Source organism: Dermacentor andersoni, chromosome 10 (genome assembly GCF_023375885.2).
Source record: "Dermacentor andersoni chromosome 10, qqDerAnde1_hic_scaffold, whole genome shotgun sequence".
NCBI classification, from domain to species: domain Eukaryota; kingdom Metazoa; phylum Arthropoda; class Arachnida; order Ixodida; family Ixodidae; genus Dermacentor; species Dermacentor andersoni.
In genome coordinates, this window is record NC_092823.1 from 132,536,313 (window position 1) to 132,557,760 (window position 21,448).

At 43.6% G+C, this 21,448-nt stretch overlaps 1 protein-coding gene across 2 annotated transcripts in view; it reads right to left on the reverse strand.

Moving 5' to 3' along the window:
* Positions 1 to 21,191, reverse strand: part of LOC126543709 (venom metalloproteinase antarease TserMP_A-like) — a 39,935-nt gene extending 18,744 nt beyond the window's left edge. The window contains exons 1-6 of one of the 2 annotated variants that reach the window (XM_055078215.2): positions 20,994 to 21,191; positions 13,390 to 13,556; positions 12,059 to 12,151; positions 10,330 to 10,453; positions 6,341 to 6,379; positions 5,653 to 5,789 (exon numbers count right to left, since the gene is read on the reverse strand). In XM_055078215.2, coding sequence (XP_054934190.1) covers positions 5,653 to 5,789; positions 6,341 to 6,379; positions 10,330 to 10,453; positions 12,059 to 12,151; positions 13,390 to 13,556; positions 20,994 to 21,042 — 609 coding nt within the window. In that variant the 5' untranslated portion in view covers positions 21,043 to 21,191. Of the gene's footprint in view, positions 1 to 5,652; positions 5,790 to 6,340; positions 6,380 to 10,329; positions 10,454 to 12,058; positions 12,152 to 13,389; positions 13,557 to 17,164; positions 17,312 to 20,993 lie in introns of those variants that run through there. The other variant, XM_055078216.2, reaches the window with a different exon arrangement.
* Positions 21,192 to 21,448: the final 257 nt, after the last annotated feature.

The window sequence follows — 21,448 nt, forward strand, 5'->3', positions numbered from 1 at the left end:
TAACAATTAGCAAAAAAACACGTTTGAATAATTATAATTACGTACAGCCGCCAACTTGTGATGCTAAGTCCATCACTACCGCGCCCCGCGACTTCTGCAACACCAGTCAGAAATTTGCGTCTGGAGGTACGTCGGACAGACTTTCTCGCGCCTGCGGCGTTGGTGCTGGGTCAGTCATCGTCAGCGGCGGCCTTTCAGCCACTCGCTTTCAATCGCGGTTGCTAAAGCGTTCTGCCTTCCAGATTTTCAAAATATGCGGCCCGGGCTCTACTGTATACGCTCGCTACTGCTCCTATACAGAAACATCTGTGATGTTATTAGACAATTTTAGTTGGGCGTCCGCAGCAGCTCTGCGTGCGCAGCAAACTCGTGGAGGCGCCAGTGCGCATGCGCAGTACGCAGGAGCACGCACGGTATCTTGCGTACGCCCGCAGCTTTTCAAATGCTGCGTAGCGTCCGCTGTGGGCTCAGCGGCCTTTGCGGGATGTTCTCGCATGTCCACGAGAGCGCATTTTTCGATATCGCTGTTGCCGAAGATATGACTCTGGCATCGTGGCGATATGACTTCGTGGCGGCTGATATTGCCTACACAGTTTCAGAAGGTGGCATGTGGCGGCGCTGAGTAGCATACTACTGGCTCCTACGCGTGCAAGTGAGCAATCCCCTAGTCAGCTTTTGCGTGCGGCCAACTATTGCCGTAATGAGCGCGCGCGCTACGCTATGCACGCACAACCTCGCGCCCTGCGCACGTGGGTGGTTACGGACGCCCGACTAAAACTGCCTTTATACAAGGCACATCGCCGTAAGGCGCGAGAAAGCTACGATCCGCCACGACTATTAGCCCGCTGCTTCACCTACTTTACCACGCCGGCAGCCAGCGTCCGAGCGATGCCCATAAATCTGGGATGCCCATGTCCCATAAATCTGGGCACATGGCGCCGGATGGGGCAGATATGTTTTATTTGTTTGAAGCGGCAAGCGGGTAGCTTACACCTGTTTTTCCGTCTTCGTTTTGCAAGACCTACTGGCGGAAAGCTATATGCGCATGAATAAACGCAAGAGATACATGCTGCTGGAAAAAGAAGAAAATTGTTTCTTATCCAAAGGGAACCGTAGAAAACTATGTTATAATAAAAGCAGCCACTGCGGCCGCAATGCACGGGCAGTCACCGAGCGTCATTAAAAAAAATAAAATGAAGTAAAGAAGAGAAAGAAAGGCATTTCTATTATGACATAAATGAAAGACTTTTTATTATGACATAAATACATATTCCATCGCGCGAACTCCCTTCTGAGTAGTATCGCCAGCAGTTTCCAACGGCGGGACCTTGAAGTGGCACACTCCACTTCGATCGCAGCGCCGCCACAGCATTTTTTGTCGTCGCGCTCCTCACTGCAAAGCATGCGCCGCCCCAGCAGCCCGTACCCCTCCACCGTATAGTAGTAAACTAAAATGACCGCTCGACAGCGATAAACCGCCACATACTCAGTTGCTGCCGGTGTAGAACGCCGCCCTCGCCTCCCTCCTCTTCCCTCGGTGCCTCGCAACGCTGGGTGCCTCTCGCACGACGGAAGACGGCGCGCTTCCTCCCTGCTGTCCTCCCTATCTCGTGGGCGAGATTGATCGGCGATCGTCGGTTCACGTCGCACGCTTTCACTTGAATATAAAGCGTAGGGCGCGCGGCGACGGTGTTATAGCCCTTGTATTTTCTATATTGGCAAGAATCAGATGTATGCGTTAAGAGACAAAGCCGGCAATATCATTACTAATATGGATGAGATAGTTCAAGTGGCTGAGGAGTTCTATAGAGATTTATACAGTACCAGTGGCACCCACGACGACATTGGAAGAGAGAATAGTCTAGAGAAATTCGAAATCCCACAGGTAACACCGGAAGAAGTAAAGAAAGCCTTGGGAGCTATGCAAAGGGGGAAGGCAGCTGGGGAGGATCAGGTAACAGCAGATTTGTTGAAGGATGGTGGGCAGATTGTTCTAGAAAAACTGGCCACCCTGTATACACAATGCCTCATGACTTCGAGCGTACCGGAATCTTGGAAAAACGCTAACATAATCCTAATCCACAAGAAAGGGGAAGCGAAAGACTTGAAAAATTATAGACTGATCAGTTTACTGTCCGTTGCCTACAGAGTATTTACTAAGGTAATTGCAAATAGAATCAGGAACACCTTAGACTTCCGTCAACCAAAGGACCAGGCAGGATTCCGTAAAGGCTACTCAACAATAGACCATATTCACACTATCAATCAGGTGATAGAAAAATGTGCGGAATATAACCAAATTTTATATATAGCTTTCATTGATTACGAGAAAGCGTTCGATTCAGTCGAAACCTCAGCAGTCATTGAGGCATTGCGTAATCAGGGTGTAGACGAGCCGTATGTAAAAATACTGAAAGATATCTATAGCGGCTCCACAGCCACTGTAGTCCTCCATAAAGAAAGCAACAAAATCCCGATAAAGAAAGGCGTCAGGCAGGGAGATACGATCTCTCCGATGCTATTCACAGCGTGTTTACAGGAGGTATTCAGAGACCTGGATTGGGAAGAATTGGGGATAAGAGTTAATGGAGAATACCTTAGTAATTTGCGATTCGCTGATGATATTGCCTTGCTTAGTAACTCAGGGGACCAACTGCAATGCATGCTCACTGACCTGGAGAGGTAAAGCTGAAGGGTGGGTCTAAAAATTAATCTGCAGAAAACTAAAGTAATGTTTAACAGTCTCGGAAGGGAACAGCAGTTTACAATAGGTAGTGAGGCACTGGAAGTGGTAAGGGAATACATATACTTAGGACAGGTAGTCACTGCGGATCCGGATCATGAGACTGAAATAATCAGAAGAATAAGAATGGGCTGGGGTGCGTTTGGCAGGCATTCTCAGATCATGAACAGCAGGTTGCCCTTATCCCTCAAGAGAAAAGTTTATAACAGCTGTGTCTTACCAGTACTCACGTACGAAGCAGAAACCTGGCGGCTTACGAAAAGGGTTCTACTTAAATTGAGGACGACGTAACGAGCTATCGAAAGAAGAATGATAGGCGTAACGTTAAGGGATAAGAAAAGAGCAGATTGGGTGAGGGAAAAAACGCGAGTTAATGATATCTTAGTTGAAATCAAGAAAAAGAAATGGGCATGGGCAGGACACGTAATGAGGAGGGAAGATAACCGATGGTCATTAAGAGTTACGGAGTGGATTCCAAGGGAAGGAAAGCGTAGCAGAGGGCGGCAGAAAGTTAGGTGGGTGGATGAGATTAAGAAGTTTTCAGGGACAACATGGCCACAATTAGTACATGACCGGGGTAGTTGGAGAAGTATGGGAGAGGCCTTTGCCCTGCAGGGGGCATAACCAGGCTGATGATGATGATGATGATGATTTTCCATAGAGCATCACGGCGACGCCGAAGGGGACGGCGACGGCCGAAATGGGCCTGGAGTGTCCATATAAGTGCTAGGCCAATAAAAATGCTTCGCATTCAAAACTTTTTGGACTGGAGATGATATCGTGAAAATGAGGCCGGACACTCGCCATCTTCCTATAGGATTTCGTAGGCGCCACCAACTAGCGGAGAATTGGAAACGTCTTCCTCTCACATTTTTGTAAATTCAAAATGGGTGAGTATTCCGTGACGAGACTTTTCGACGTGGCTCTTTGTGTCACTGTGTTAATGTGAAACTTGAATACAAGGGAAAATTGTATATCACTGCATGGTCATCGGTAAGATTTTAGCGCGAAACAACCAGCTTTGATTTTCTGATTTCTGTAGCTTTCACATTACAAGCGCAAACAGAATTAAGCTGTGAGAGAGCTGGCGCAGCTATGTGTCTGCAGTGGAGTAAGGGGTAAGCGCTGGCTTCACCTATGCGCTTAATAGTCTGATGGGGTTGCCACTCCAGAAATGTTTATTTTAAATCGGCTGAGTGTTCAGGGATGCTAAATGGGAAAATAGACTGATATTAGTAAATAACTTATTCGAAAAGATTAAACTGATCTTATATGCAATAATACATTTTGGAAATGGTCCAAACACTATTTGAGAAACATTACATAGTAACATTTTATTTGTAGCGGAGGCATTCGCAAGCAACAGTCTGCTGTAGAGGAGCACGCTTTTAGTTTTCTTCTCTCTTTAATTGCATCCGCCATATAAATTTTTTGGCCTTGATTCTGGTTTATCCCTCCCTTTCCACTTTTACCACCTCTACTGGACTCTGCTCTGAGTTTACCAAAGCTTTGATTTTGTGCAAGTTCGTAAATATATATCTCGGTTTTTGTATCATGCGATGTGAAGACAGTTGCTGCCACACTTTCGTTTCATTTCGTGCATTTAAAATATAGAAGCTTCGGCGAATACTTTCTCTGGCATATTTTATACCCTTTTCAGACGTTGTGTGGAAACCTCCTGTGAATAATGGCTTTCATCATTATGAAAGCAGTAATGATACAAATAAGCTGATCAAACAAAGATACTTAAAGACGACACCATATATCAAGTCGGTGATATTTTGTTACGACTTGTTTTCGAGAAAAATAACTTTTTTTAGACGTACAGCCGTATCGTAACAAGCTACAAAAAAAAAAAAAGAAAAACGAAAGTGTGATTTTCAAGTTCCCCCAGAAAAATAGTGATGCCGAGGAAACGCCATGTGATGATCAACCTGTAAATATGTGTTCATAAAAACAAGAGGTGTATTAATTTGGATTATCTAGAGAAATGGACTGTGTATCCATATTTATGAATGTACTTATGGAAGAATGTGCCCCTGTTAGTATGACCAAGGAAATACTTTTGCAGAATTGTAACAGGCTGGTTGACCATAACAAATTACATTAAGAGGTGTCAATAGGATTTTGTTGGGTCTGTCGCAGGTAAACATTTTATGCCTTATCAGGGTAGTTTGTTGAGCGAGTTGGTACGGGGTTCTGTATAGGGGTTGCCAGCAAGCAATGTCTTTCCTTAGTTTTTCCTTCCTCTCGGTTTCCTTTGCTGTTCTACAATTATGTTGTATTACGTCCCCTTGCTCAGATCGTTTTTATGGCCAGCAAAGTGGGCTGGACTGGACTGGTTGGTGCCTGTTTAGAAGTGGATCGAACAGCGCTACACGGGAAGGACGAAGTGAATTAACACGGCCTGCTCAGCGCTGTATCTTCACTTCGTTCTGCATACAGCGCTGTTAGTTTCCCTTCTAAACATGTTGTGGCATATCTGACGGGTGGCATGAGAGTGATCTGGCATTTCTAGTAAAGCCATACTTTGCCGTTTTCAACATTGTACCACTAGAATAAGCTGTTCTCATAGCGATAATATTGCTTTGTTATCACCAAGCGCCATATTATCGCCCAAGGTTATTATCGCCCAAATGAGCTTCGAAGTGCTATTGGTACGGAGTAAAGCGAGCATTTGAGTATGCCATCGGTTTGTTGCTGTCATGGTGACATAAGCGGTCGCTGCGGCCCTCCCTCGCTAACGTTTGACAGCAGAAAAACACGTATCACTGTGATTGCAGCAAAACGTCTTGATTAGAGTTATAGCTGGCATTTCAAATGCACCAAATATCATGGCTACAGTGCTAATCAGCGAATGGTGAAAATTGTTAGGCACAAAGACGCACAGTTTGAAACAGCATACTCACAGCGTTGGCCATGATGGCCAAGTAAGAGATTAGATCTTCGTTTTCTCCGAAGTGCTTATTATGGGCCTGGTCGGAAATTACATGGACCTCTAAGACAAACGTGTCAAAGGTGGTTCGTTCCTTTCGGTTCCTGTAAGCTAAGGAAACGAGGCGATGTAAGCAATGTAATAATATTTTCTTTTTCAGAGTTGTCATTGTTTGAGTTGTTTATTCAACGCATATAGCTTTTCGCGTGTAAGGTCGATGGCTGAATAGTCTCCAGTTACCTTGAGTGCGCCTCTAATTTCGCCTCTTTATCTCATCAAGCACATATTCATCAGTTATTGTGGTACTGATTACCACATCAGCGAAACACATAAGAAGAGTCGGTCGTCAATATGCTTGAATAAGGTGAGTGAAAATGAGTGCGATATCGTTGAATAGCATTATCAATGCGCGAAAGAACGTTGTCTGCAACATCTAGCAGTTAAAACGTGTAATCTTATTCAGTGTGCTTTGTGAGAGCCTTCTGTGCATAAGAGTGACTCCGTTTTTTTAGGTTTGCTTATACTTGCCAATTACGTGAGACTGATCGGATGCATGATTGTTTATTATTTGAAAAAGCAATTTTCACTGCGCTTTCTACTTCTTTATGCTTTATTTGAGGAAGGGTTGTAATTTCTGCCATATGTTAAGTAGGCATACTGACCTTCATATTCTTTACCTTGGTACGTGCCTGTGTGCTTCACTGAAAAGCAAATCGAGGCAACTGAGATGGAGCAAGCAATCACATCTATACTGACAATTATAAAGCACACAAGAAAATGAATATGGAAGTTATGTATTAGAGGGTAACACAAAGGATATGTCTACTTTAGAACAGAATGTTACAGTGCTCAAATAAGCATATTACATCTAGTGCAAGAAGAAAATAATCTGTGAACTGCCAGAAACCACACGCCCGCAGGCACTATGGCGTAGCCAGAAATTTCGTTCAGGGGTGGGGGTGGGGTGCGTGCTCACGTTGCATCTCAGTCACCTCCTTATAGAATTTGTCAAGGGTTCAAACACATGTTTAATAACTGTATTGCCATTGCCAAAGACGTTTCAAACGAATTCTTGAACGCTACTCACTGTAACGGCAATTAAAATATAGACATTTTAACGACAGAATATATTCATATGTCCCAAAAATTGTGCAGGAAGTAACTGATATCGATGCTTCCATGTTTCTTGTCTATTTAATAAGTAAATGTCACACATACTTTAGAACTATATCAATTCGAAACCAGCAAAGCAGTGCATGGCACTGATATGAAAAACGTAAAGGCCGTGAAATGAACAAGTTGAGGACAAATATTTTAATGAAATATTGTCACTCAAGAACCTTGTTTACATTTTTCTACATATGCAATGGCCAGTGAAAAATCTGAATGACGCTGTGTCGCTCGTTCGAATATGTTGCGCAGGAGCAGCTGTCGCCGGTTGTGTATTGTGAGTAATCGCACCGTCATTATAGTCACAAAAGAGAGCACATATAAAAAGCGGGATTCTGCAAAATCTACATTAGAAATGCGAAGAACAGAACTACACAAATGCGAAGATACACCTTCATAACGGGTAAGAAAGTGGCACTGGAAAGAAAGTTCACTGCACGTATACAAAAAACCTCGCAACAAGGTATGTAAACATACGTATAAGTCCGCAATAAATGTACGTATCAGAGCAAAAGTCACTGTATAGAATGTGTCAAACAAGGCCGATAAACATGTTGCGTAATCATATTCACAGATCACAGAATAGTAAGGCCCGTCCCCCCTCCCTGCACTTCCCCGATGCACCGCGCGCGACGGAATCTGGCGCGCTTTCTCCTCGCCTTTCTTTCTTGTGCACACAAGAGCTACCCGCCATCGTTAGCTCCCCCCTCCTCCCCCCCAACGCTTACACTCGTACATACAGCATGCGGCATGCGGGTACGATGTTATCGCCCTTGCACTTCATACGCAACATGATGGCTACGGCCACTACAGGAAAGAGCCTGGAGTGTGCATATGATGGCTATCGCAATATTAAATTATTCGGAAACTAAAGAGTCCCGTGCCCCATTACATTCTGTAAAAGAAGTAACCAGATTGAACTTTCGCCATGCGACAATTCGCTGCGCCGGAACAATGTCTTTCCTGTCTTATGTGGTGCGAGGCCAATGAAATGAAAAAAACAGAAAGGAAAACATGTTGGCCACAATGGAATGCCTGCTTTGGTCACCTAATGCGCTACTGAAGGAATATCCACGAAAACGTCAGACGCTTAGCCTACAGAGAACCATACGCATATTGCTCGGTATACTACACAGGCGAGACAAAATACTTTCCGGAGAGGTTGCGATACCATCGAAGTGAAGCTGATGCCCTCAAGCGAATTTGTTGCAATCCGTGCAGTCCCTACAGTGATGGAGGTGAGCGACCATTGTTTTTTTTTCCTGTCTCTGCCAGAAAGCGTCCAAAACTCAGCCAGGCCAAAATCCACCCTGCCAGAGAAAAAGGAACGCGCACCGAAGTGCGCCGCGCAGGGTCGGGGCAACACGAAAAAAAAAACAAAAAAAAACGCATGCGCTCTCGCTGGTTCTGGCAGCTCGTAGGTAGCGATAACGAGAAAATTGAAGAGTCTCAGTGTGTCCTCGCGAATAAAAGTCAAAGTATAAAAGATATATAAGAACTTAATTACTTTTACTGGCTTTAGTGTCTTGACATGGGTGTTTTGGCGCCGGTGAAAAAGATGTTGATATTTCTTTCTGTGACATATGACGGCACAAATGAACCACCTGAACGTTTCATCTCATCGGACCTCGCCACGTATTGTGTCAGCTTGTCTGATAGTGTGTTGATTTGGCCTGCTTCGTTGTATGGTCCGATGTACGACGTTGGAAAAGTCAATGTACTATCGGCGTCAAATCTTTACAAGAATATTAAACCCACAAAGTTACGGAATTGTAAATATAAAGCATGACTTTGGCAATGTGAATGCACCTTTCGCATAAAAAAATTTATGGGAACTTTCTACCTATGAAATTTCGGAATTGAAATCCATGCGATCCGTAGATACCGCGGCCTCCGCGAGATGCCGCGACGAGCCCCGTTGCCATCAAACCGCCCTTGAAACTTTCTGCTCGGATGGGGCTCCTTGCCTTATGTGACTCCAGATGCATGGGCGTTGCTCGAAATGTTGGCGCCCATATATCTTCTCGAGCGTGAAAAAGACATTCAAGACAAAATCCAGAATGATTTCCGGCGCAGGTGGTTCTTTTGGTCGGCGGTGCATGACAGCACGAACAAAGTTCGGGGTGGGGGTCGAAGCCCCATAAGCCGCCTCCCTGGTTATGGCCCTGACACACACACACACACACACACACACACACACACACACACACACACACACACACACACACACACACACACACACACACACACACACACACACACACACACACACACACACACACACACACACACACACACACACACACACACGCACGCGTACGCGCGCCCGGAGACATGCTGATCACATTTATGTTTTATTGAATCCTTAAATATCGCCTGTGGTAGGCAGCATGATTCTGTTCCTTGTACTGGATTATTCCAAGAGGCGGACATTACTAGCACGAGAAATCAAAAACATATTCAACTATTAGGAAGCACACACACACACACACACACAGCATATATATATATATATATATATATATATATATATATATATATATATATATATATATATATATATATATATATATATATATTGTCATATGGTAGTGACGGTGAAGAAAGCAGCCAAACTGGGAAAGACGAAACTTTATTGGGCGAACTTGTGCCCTCAAGAACAGGGTACACTCAAATAACAGCGACAGCGGTGAAGAGACAGTCTGCGATCGTCGAAAATGTGATCAACGGGTCAAGCGCGTGGGCTTTTATACATCAATCGTCGAATGTTCCAGACTAATCGCTGGGGCCCGCGCGACTTCCACAAAGTTCTACACTATTCGTGTGACGCATACATGCAATCAGATTACACAAGGTTCGGTGACAGACAGCGGATGGAACCATCGATAACATTCCAGAAACTTCCTATACATGCATGCGCGTACTGCGTTGCGTGATAACATTTGTTAAGCGGTGAAACGTGGTCACCCGAGTAAGATAAACGTGTACACGTGTCAATATATATATATATACCGCCAGAACGCAGGCAACAAGTATCCCAATTTTCTTTGCACACGTCCAGTGGACGCAATATAAGGATCACCACAAATACGATGGCCTAGTTGTTTTCTTCTTTTAAGAGCATGACCTAGATCCTTATCTCTATTCAGCCTGATTTTGCGACTCGGAGCCTTTGTAATTAAGATAGAAATCACGATGTTCCATTACCTGGAACTGCGTTCTGCTGCAATACACGGTCAGCACCCCATAGGTTTGTCGTGGTGGTGGTTGTATGGTATTATTTAATGCTGCTCGGACAAGTTGTATTGCGATCGCCAAGGAAAACATTTACATGCTACTGTGTTTGGCAGACACACATATGAAAAACATGAACGAGCCATTAAAATTGAGTGTGGTGAAACGGAAGGAAAGGACGTATAAGTTTTAATTTTTTGACCTACTTCTTGATACTCCCTCTTAAAAGTAAAAAAAAAATGCTTGCCTGAATCTTTGAAATTCGCTTTTGTCTCTTGCACTTCATATAATTTATGCAGCACTTGACCTTGCAAGGAACGTTCACCTTCTGGTAGAGGCTTAATTCTCAGGTTGCTGTTGAGGATCCCTTCCTATGACAAAAAGTGGGTGATACTCATCAGCAATACACGGAAAATGTGTGCGCTTGGTTTATCATTTTCGAAGGCTGATGCTGTGAATGGCAACCACTGGATACGCGAGCAATATACCAAAAGAAAGGACTAAAACAATTTAGCCCAAAGATAAGTCTCGTAGGGAAAAAAACTGCCGTGTTGTAGTGACGCTTGCATGTCAAAGGAGAAGGGGGTTAACCGAGGGGCCCGATTTGTATTAGTCATATCATAAGAAGCCAACAAACACTGACACCAAGGACAACATAGGGTATATTACTGGTGCTTATTAATTGAAATAAGGAAAGGATAAAAAAGGTTGTGGGATTGTTCCCCACCTGTGGCAAGTTGTTTTTTCATCCACTTTCATTTCCAATAATTTATCGTTTCTTTATTTCATTTAATAAGCACAAGTAATTTCCCCTCTGCTTGCCTTGGTGTCCGTGTTTGTTAGTCTGCACGTTAAGGCATTACTGACAGACACCATCTATTTACCATTTAGAACAGACACCATCTCTCTGTGGTCCTCGTGCAGAGTGTGTTCGTTGAGATGTGCAAGTACAAAAAAACTAGACCAGCAACATTCTTTCAAAGCTCTTTTATTATATAAATCAGAAAGAGAACTGCGCTATAAACAACAACAACTATAGCAAATTCTCGACCTTTCGCGCAACAAACTAATCTTTGAAAGCAGAAATGAAACTGGCTTTTGTTAAGGGGGTTTGATTCCACTGTTTGAGTGAGATATTTCTACTGTGTTGTAATGAAAGGCAGCAGCAATGGCTAAAAAGAACCTAGCGGTTCATCGGGAGCACTTGTGGGGCCTGGAAAGTAACGCTGAAATAAATTGTACGCGGTCAATAATCGTCGAAGTTAAACGTAGTGCTCTACATACTTTGAAGATTCGTCATTGTGAGTCAAGAGAAGTCGGCTGTGCTCGAGTTGGTTTGAGCATCATGTTACTCAAATGCAGTCAACGATTTGTAACCCTTTTGCACGCCGGCCTTTCAATAACATGAATCCCTATCAACTTGATCAACTTTCACTAGAGTAGCAGCTTCGACTTGTTGGTTTTCCATGTTGGTGTTAACAGCGCAAAACGTAGAGGGGGCACGAGACGAGAAGACGACACCACAAGCGCTGTGGTGTCGTCTTCTCGTCTCGCGTCCCGTCTACGTTTTGCGCTGTAAACACCAGGATGAACTTTCAGTGGTCCTCAGTTTCGAGAATGCAGTACCTATTATAGGTTTAGCGACAAGCTTATGACTTGATTTTCATATCATCTTATCAGGCTAAATAGCACAAGTCCAAGGTACAAGTGCATCTTTTGCGAGACCTATAACAACATAGCAGCAATAACCTTATGACTGATATCAACGGCTGAACAAGGCTGCAATAAAGAGAAATATGAAGTGGAATTTCTCATTTCATGTTGTCCCCAAAATATCCTTGCATGAAAGCAGCAGTGCTGGGTACGGGCAGAGATCGCCTGCAGCATAAGAATGTTCAGTGCTTGTCTTGCTTTTATTGCGCTGCCGTTCACTACTTTGCTCTCTGCGGACCAATAGACTTTGAGAGAAAACTCACGACTTGCACTGTGCCATCTCTCTGGTGTACCATCACAGAGGATTGGTGGTGAGTGTCGTGGTATAAATCTTCCTGAATACTTGTTGTGTTTACCTAGAAAAAATTTGTTTTTTCACCATGAATTCACTGTTGCGAAATAGTACAGAAAAATTGCTGTACGGGCTTTTATGTTTTTTTTTTATATTTATACGGAATTTATTCATTTTATCTTACCACCAAGAAAGCGCACATTTTTTTAGCACGAAAGCAATGACTACAAGGACAAAGAAGGGTTAATTCACAACTGCTCTTTATTCTGGAAAGGCTGACATATATTTCAAAAGAAACGCACACGCACAATAAATAAGGAAGAAGAATTTCGGCAGATTAGCACATGGATAACATTTTAGAGTCAGCAGAGAAGGACCATATGGAGACGCATATGCCATGGTGCACACCATGATGTGCATCACGGTACCTTCGTCTCTTTTCTGTCGGCGGGCACTAAAATGCCATCGAAACTTATCATGCCACCATGGCCAAAACACACAGTAGTGCTGCAGATTAGCAGGGTAAAATTGGACATGCATAGTGATAGCCTAATATTCGATGCTCAATTGATGCTCTCTATGCAATCCATCAATCAGAACTCGCAGCCGTTCAATATCACAAATTTAGTTTCAATCGCAGTACCTTTCGGAATCAGGTAAGGGAAAAGTGTCTCTCTACTGACATATTGATTGGTATTGACTTATTGTGTTTCTCAGTACGGAAACGTTCTGCTGATTTTATGTGCAATTAAGCTTCACAAGAGCGTGTGCTCATGAGAAAACCATTGCGCACTTCCTATTTCTTTAATTGAAAGCAGGCTTCGAACAACTTATATAGACAAAAACGCTTTTTCTAAGTTTATGTGAAGTAATTCTTAAACAATCTTTGACGCTATCGAAAGAAAGTAACACCGCTCTTTTCGCGAGGTGCTGAAGTGTTAAAGAAAACAACCCACTTCTTTGAAACAATTTGAAGTGCGTTACTACTAAAAAAAAAATGCTGTCTCCAGCTCACTGCTTTTCGACGCAACAAAATCAATAGGGGACCACTGATTTCTCGATATAGGAGCGACACAGATGAAACATTGTAGGTGCCCGTCAATGCTCGTATGCTGAATTGTGCGCTCAATATTTGCAGAACAGAATTACATCACCATTGGGTCATGTCAGGTAATCATATTATAATTATCGCTCGATTATTTTGCATTATACGTACATCACTTTTTATCTCATTGCGTCATCTAAGTCAGAAAAGTGTCATCCAAATAATAAACTCATCCAGTAAAAACACCTCGCACTTACTGCTTCCAGCTGGGTGCTCTCTTTGCTGCTGGTAACAAACAAGAGTGTCTCTGCGAGAACGGAGCTTTTTTTGAGATTAAGTGTGATGTCTTCAGTGAGCCGCATTACTAAATTTTTCACTGTTGTCCGCCCTTCCAATATAGTAGGGTAGACAAATAATTCCTTGTCTGTTCGAATAAAGGGATGAAAACACCAGTGAGTCACCTAAGATGTTGTAGTTTGAGGATTAGAACAAAAATTATTCAAACATGTTTAATAATTCGTAGGTTTTACGTGCCGAAACAACAACCTGATTATGAGGCATGCCGTAGCGGGAGACTCTGGATTAATTTTCATCACTTGGGGTTCTTTAACGTGCACGTAAATCTAAGTGCAGAGAGCGTTTTTGCACTTCGATTCCTTCGAAATGCGATCGTCGCAGTCGCAATCAAACCGTCTACGTAGAGTTTAGCAGCGCAACACCACAGCAATTAAGCTACCCCGACAAATACTCTAGTATGTTGCCTGTCAAAGCAATCTACTTGTTAATAGGTTGGATGTAATGACACGCTGGCAACTGTTCTTGTCGGCTTTCAAGACAGCAATAAGTTTTGTATGAAGGATTGGTATCAAGAATAGATAAAAATTTACGTTCATAATGTGAGGGACACCATGTGTAAGTATAGAAAGCACGTTTTGCGCTTTGTTGGCACCTCAGAAAGCACTAGCACTATTATCCCCAGCGTGACTGTTTCCCTCAGTGGTCATAGTGTTCTGAGCAGGGGAATGACAGCGTACACAATGGGAAAAAGGAAAGTAAACATGTAGGACGCACAGAATAATTTGAATGTAAGCTATTGCCACCGGATGTACACTGCTCAACGACTCCAACTACATGCAATCGAATTGAATCAAATCAAATTATTATTCTGTTTAGATACAGATCGAAGGACAGCGAAAAAAAGCTGTTTTAGAACAGGTGGACTATTTTGCAGCTGTGTGATAAATTTCGGAGCGGTGACGGCACTTTGTTAAAAAAGAGAAGGAACACTGCACATGGGGTGCATTACAGTAACATATACACACTAGAAAATGAAAGCGTCCAGATAAAGCAGAGTTACGAGCATTTTGAATCAATATATGTTCTAGAAAACGCAACGCAAACATTTTTGAAACTTCAAGAAGCTTGAATACAATAAAGATAAAATAAATACAGGATATCTGAATAACAGCCCTGCGCAATAGAAACACACAAAACAAATAGGTATAAGACAGCGAAATACAACTAATAAGAACAACTACATACAAGGCTAATGATTTGTCACTGAAGCACACTGCGTAATGCAAGAAGAAAGCTGGGAAACATTTTTCAGCACTTCAAGTTTCAAGTATTCAAGTCGCTCTATATAATTTGTGGATATCACTGCATGTACAATAAAAATTATAAGGATAAAAAACTGTCAACCAAGTGTCGGCGCTAAAGAAGACACAGTCGACAACATAGTTGTTCAAATAATACCAGGAATTCTACGTGCCAAAACCACGATTTCAATATGAGGGACGCCATAGTGGACATCTCTAGGTTAATTTTGACCACCATGGGATCTTCAATATCCCCCCAAAGCTCGAGATATGGGCAGGAACAAATATTGAGTATATGCCTCACTTGTGACTATTTTCCTGTTTTTTTATGAGTCACTTCGTTATTTTATGGTGTCATATGTCACGCAGAATTACGTTAATGCGCACCGGGTCTCTTTGGCCATTCTGCAACCTAGGAGACGCTCTTCAAAAGCCTCCGCAGCCATGCATCTTTTGTGGCCGCCAAACGCTACTCGATATCCTGCGGTAGAACGTTCATCGACGAGCGGGAACATACCTAGTGACACCTACGTATAGACTCAAGCTGGTGTAAAAGACTTTCGTTGAAGAGTCGCACATACCCAGGGGCGCCTACTTATTGACCCAAGTTGGAATGAAATACGTTCGTTGAAGAGCAACACATGACCAACGGCACCTAGACATTGACCCAAGTTCGCGAGAAAAATAGTCGCTAAGACCGGCACCTACATATTTCACCTAGCCACTGACCTAAGTTAGAGTAAAGAGGTTCGCTGAAGAGCGACACATAGCCAGTGGCATCTGCCCGTTGACCTTATTAGCATGAAATTGGTTCATTGAAGAACGGCATATTTCCAGTGGCACCTACCCATTGACCAAAGTTAGCATGGAAGAGCTTCATTGAAGAGGGGCACATTCTCAGTGATGTTCGCCCATTGAGCAAAGTTGCCAGAAAGAGGTCCATTCAAGAGCGGCACATGTCCAGTGGTGCCTACCCATTGACCCAGGCTGGCATGAAAGACGTACGTTGAAGAGCGGCAGATTTATGTTATGCGCCGCTCTTCAACAAACCTCTTTCACGCATTCCTATTGGCTTAAGTTGGCATAAAAAAGGTTCGTTGGAGAGCAGCCCATCCCCAGTGACACCTAGCCATTGACCAAAGTTGGCGTGAAAGAGGCCCGTTGAAGAGCAGTGCACACCAAGTCGCACACACCCAGTTAAGTTGGTCCACTAACGGTTGATTTAAAACCTGATTCATCCAGCACAACAGCCGTATACTCTACCCCTTAGACCATGTATTAGCTAGTAACCAAAGTTGTAAAAACGTTCCTTAACCCCTTCATGTGCTGTGCACATAATTGTGCACACTAAGCTATAGTCCATCAGAAGCAAAAGCACAGACGAATATAATTGGAATTTAATATGCGTTGCATTCATTTTGAAACACTTCTGATTGGACTTGTGCTGCAAGTTTGAATAATATTTGTAAAGTTCTTTGGTAAAATGAGTTAGATGGCAGATAGTTGAGCGTTTGCTGTCAGTGTCAGTATGTAGTTATGCTGCGAGTTCACTTCTTTCATTCTTTTAATGTTTTGCATCAGGCATATTCTTCAGGTGGCTTCACAGGTGCTCCTCATGTATGATAGACACGAAATAGTTCATATTATCACATTTCCTGTGAAGTTTTCGTATAGAGTTCACATTCTGTAAACTTGAGAACACTCACTAAAATCCTAATCCGTTCTGCTTCTGTAGGCTTTTCATGATCCTTGGAATGCAGGACATGTGGAGCAACTGCATTTCCAATGAACAGAAATAATTGATGCCAGAAGGGGTTAAGAGCGGCACACACCAATGCCACCTAGCGATTGTCCCAAGTTAGTGTGAAAGAGGTCCGCTGAAGAGCTTTACACGCCAAGTGGCGCACACCCAGTTACCTAAGTTGGTCATCTAATGGCTGATTTGGAACCCGATTCATTCAGCACTATAGCCAGATGATGTACCCCTTAGACCATGGATTAACCAGTGACCGAATTTAGCGTGAAAAAGGCTCGTTGAACACCAGTACAAACCAAGTGGCATACATCCAGTTACCCACGTCCCTCATCTAATAATTGATTTCGAAGCCGATTTATTCAGCACAACAGCCTAGGGCTCTATGCTTTAAACCACGCACTAGCCAGTGATCCAAGTTGGTGTAAAAATGTTCGTTAACAGCGGCACATACCACTGGCAACTAGCCATTGACCCTTGTTGGCATGAAAGAGGCCCGTTGAAGAGCACCACACAGCAAGTGGCATACACCCAGTTACCTGAGTTGGTCCTCTAATGGTTCATTTCGAACAGGATTTTTTCAGTGGAACAGCGCGAAGCTGTATCCCTCAAATCATGGACTAGCCATTGACTCAAGTTTGCATAAAAATGTTTGTTAAAAGCGGCTCATACCAATAGTACCTAGGCATTGCCCAAGTTGGCGTGAAAGAGGTCCGTTGAAGAGCAGTACACATCAAGTGGCACACACCCAGTTACTGAAGTTGGTCCTGTAATGTTTGATTTCGAACACGATTTATTCAGCACAACTGCCAGATGCTGTACCTCTTAGACCATGGACTAGCCATTCACCCAAATTGGCATAAAAATGTTCAAGAGTGGCACATACCAATGGCACCTAGCCATTGACCCATGTTGGCGTGAAAAATGTCTGTTGAAGAGCACTACACAAGAAATGTCATACACTGTTTCCTTAGTTGGCTCTCTAATGGTTGATTTTGAACGAAATTCATTCAGCACAACAACCACATGCTGTATTACTTAGACCATGCACTAGCTATTGACTCAAGTGCGCGTAAAAGAGATCCGTTGAACAGCAGTACACACCAAGTGGCATCTGCCTAGTTACCTACGCTGATCCTCTAGTGGTGGATATTGAACCCGATTCATTCACCACAATAGCCCGAAGCACTACCCTTTAGACCACGCAACAGCCAGTGACCCAAGTTGGTGTAAAATGTTCGTCAAGGGCGGCCCATAGCAATGGTACCAAGCCATTGACCCATGTTAGTGTGAGAGAGGTCTGTCGATGAGCAGTAAACACCAAGTAGCACACACCCGGTTTCCTCAGTTGGTCTCTAATGGTTGATTTCTAACCCAATTCATTCAGCCCAAGAGCACGATGCTCTACACCTTGGACCGTGGATTAGCAACTTACCCATGTTGGCGTAAAATGTTCGTTAAGAGCGGCACATGCCAATAACACCTAGCCACTGAACCAACTTGGCCTAAAAGAGCTCCGTTGAAGAGCAGTACACACCAAGTGGCACACACCTGGTTACCTAAGTTGGTCCTCTAATAGTAGATCTCGAACCCGACTCATTGAGCACACTAGCCTGATGCTGTACCCCTTATACCATGGACCAGCCATTGACCGAAGCTGGCGGGAAAGATCTCCGTTGAACACTAGTGCAGGCCAAGTGGCATACAGCCAGTTAACTAAGTTGGTCCTCTAATGGTTGATTTCGAACCCAATCTACTCAATACAACAGCCTGATTTTCTGCCCTTCAGACAATGGACTAGCCAGTGACCAAAACTGACGTAAAAATGTTTGTTAAGGGCGGCCTATACCAATAATGGCACCTAGTCATTGATCCCAAGTTGGCGTGAAAGAGATCGGTTGAAGAGCAGTACACAACAAGTGGCATACACTCAGTTACCTAAGTTGGTCTTATGGTTGATTTTAAACCCAATTCATGCAGCACAACAGGCAGATGGTGTACACCTTAGATCATAGACTAATCACTGACCCAAGTTGGTGTAAAAATGTTCGTTAAGAGCGGCACATACCCATGCACCTAACCATGGGCCCAAGTCGACGTCAAAGAGGTCCATTGAAGAGTAGTACACACCAAATGACACACGCCCAGTTACCTAAATCGGTCCTCTAATGGTTGATTTCGAACCAAATTCATTCCGCACAACAGCCCGATGCTCTACCCCTTAGACGATGGCTTAGCCATTACCCCAAATTGCCATAAAATGTTCAAGAACGGCACATGCCAATGGCAACTAGCGATTGATTCATGTTGGCGTGAAAGAGGTCCATTGAAGAGCGCTACACAAGTGTCATACACCCACTTATCTAGTTTTGGTCCTTCAATGGTTGATTTCAAACCCGATTCATGGAGCATAACAGCAAGATGGACTAGCCAGTAACCCAAACTGGCGGAAAAAGTTTCCTTACAAGTGGCACATACCAATTTCACCTAGCCATTGGCACAAGTGAGCGTGAAAGAGGTCCGTTGAAGAGCAGTACACAAGTGTCGTATGCTCAGTTACTTAAGTTCGTCATCTAATGGTTGATTTCAAACTCGATCGATTCAGCACTACAGCCTGATGCTGTACCCCTTGGAACATGGACCAGCCATTGACCCAAGTTGGCGTGAGGGAGGTCCGCTGAACACCAGTATACACCACGTAGCATACACCCAGTTACCTAAGTAGGTCCTCTGATGGTTAATTTCGAGCTCGACTTGTTCAGCACAACAGTCCGTTGCATTACCCTTTAGACCATAGACTAGCGAGTGAACCAAATGGAGTAAAAATTTTGGCTAAGAGCGGAACATACCAATGTCACTTAGGCATTGACCCAAGTTAGTGTGAAAGAGGTCTGTTGAAGAGCAGTACGCATTAAGTGTCATACACCATGTTAGCTTAGAGCGTACTCTAATGATTGCTTTTCAACCCGATTCATTCAGCAGAACAGCCAGACGGTGTACTCCTTAGAAAGCGGACCAACCATTCCCCCAAGATGGCATAAAAATGTTCGTTAAGAGCGTCACATACCAATGGCACATAGCCATTGACCCAAGTTGGCACGAAAGAGGTTCATTGAAGAGCAGTACCCACCAAGTGGCATTCACCCAGTTACCTAAGCAGGTCCTCTAATGGTTGATTTGGAACCCGATTGATTCAGCACAACAGCCGGATCCTTTAACCCTTAGATCATGGGCTAGCCAGTGACCCAAGTTGGCGTGCGTCGGTCATAATGGCTAGAGATGGACATAGATAGATAGATAGATAGGATAGGATAGGAATAACTTTAGTAAAGTGCCGGCAAACGACGATTTAACGAGTCGTGACGCTGGCCAAGCGTCGACCCGGGGTTATACTCTACTCTGCACTAGCCCCGTTGGGCCCGTTTGTAGTGGGTCACGAGGCTTGTGCTTTTCGAGCGCACCCCGGGCCTGCTGGACGGCCCATAGTTGTGAGTCCTTGTCTGTAGACTGCAGTGCACTTTGAAGTTCTGGCGGGTAAGTCCTGGAGTTAGCTGCCGTCGGGAACCTGGCACAGTCCCACATGATGTGCCATTGGTCCGCCGGACCCGCTGCACAAACACCACACAGCCCACTCGGATAGAGCTCTGGGTGAAGCACGTGCAGCATAGATAGATAGATAGATAGATAGATAGATAGATAGATAGATAGATAGATAGATAGATAGATAGATAGATAGATAGATAGATAGATAGATAGATAGATAGATAGATAGATAGATAGATAGATAGATAGATAGATAGATAGATAGATAGATAGATAGATAGATAGATAGATAGATAGATAGATAGATAGATAGATAGATAGATAGATAGATACCGGAAAGTGCCTCAGGTATCCTATGAAGTCTAATTGAATCGAACTGATTAAGCAACAGTAACAAGAACGACATCACCTAATATACAGAAAATTATTAACACTCTCATGAATAAATGCCTTGTGCATGTGTTATTAGTACCCAACAATGCCACTGTTCTCGAGAAATTTTCTCAATGCTATAAAGGTGCCCTCTTGAGTCACCATTGTTGGCTCCGTAAGTTCCTTGAGATCAAATAGAACAAAGCGTACGCTTGCTTATTTTTAAAATTTTAGCGAACAGAGCAGTACACGTTGTTTTACTGAATAGGCCAGGTGCAGCAACAATAAAATGATACGTTTTAGCAATATATAGTAATCCCCTAATTTGGACGCCTGAAAAGCAGAACTTACCCACCTCTGTGGCTTAGCGGCTATGGCGTTGATCTGCTACTCACGAATTCGCGAGTGAGGTTACCGATAGCAACAGCCACATTTCTATGAAGACGAAATGTTAGGGGCGCATTATATAATTTCTGGCGGTTGAAATTATTCGGAGTCTTCCACTACAGCGTGGCGCGTAATCATATAGTGATTCTGGCAAGTAAAACCCCAGAATACTATGTGCGGTCATTAAACAGCGCAATATTACACGTACCGGCGTAAGAACATGCTGCCAATCGCAGCAACACGATGAGGGCTAGCATTTTGCAGGGGTCCTCGCTCGCTATGCGCACTTGTGCAGCTTAAATACTGTGCGTTTGAGAATCTGGGAAACTCCGTTATATAGACCGTGCACTTCAAGAAAGATGGTAAGCTTGAGTCTCCTTGTATATCACGGGAAGTTGTAGTACCGGTAAGCACACCAGGAGCACTAGATCAATCAATAGGCTTGTATGTCTTGAAGGTAAACCTTTTAACTGACCAGGGCTTGATGTTAACATCAACGGCTGACAGGAGGGAGATGGGTTTCACCTGTTAGTGGGAAATGTCTTGAAGACACGTTGCATCAGCCGTCCATCAACTCTTTCAGTGAGAAATGAAGCCCTACCCAGGCGGTGTTGATGCAACAGAACATTAAAATTTAGCTGTGGACGTCTAGTTAACTCATAT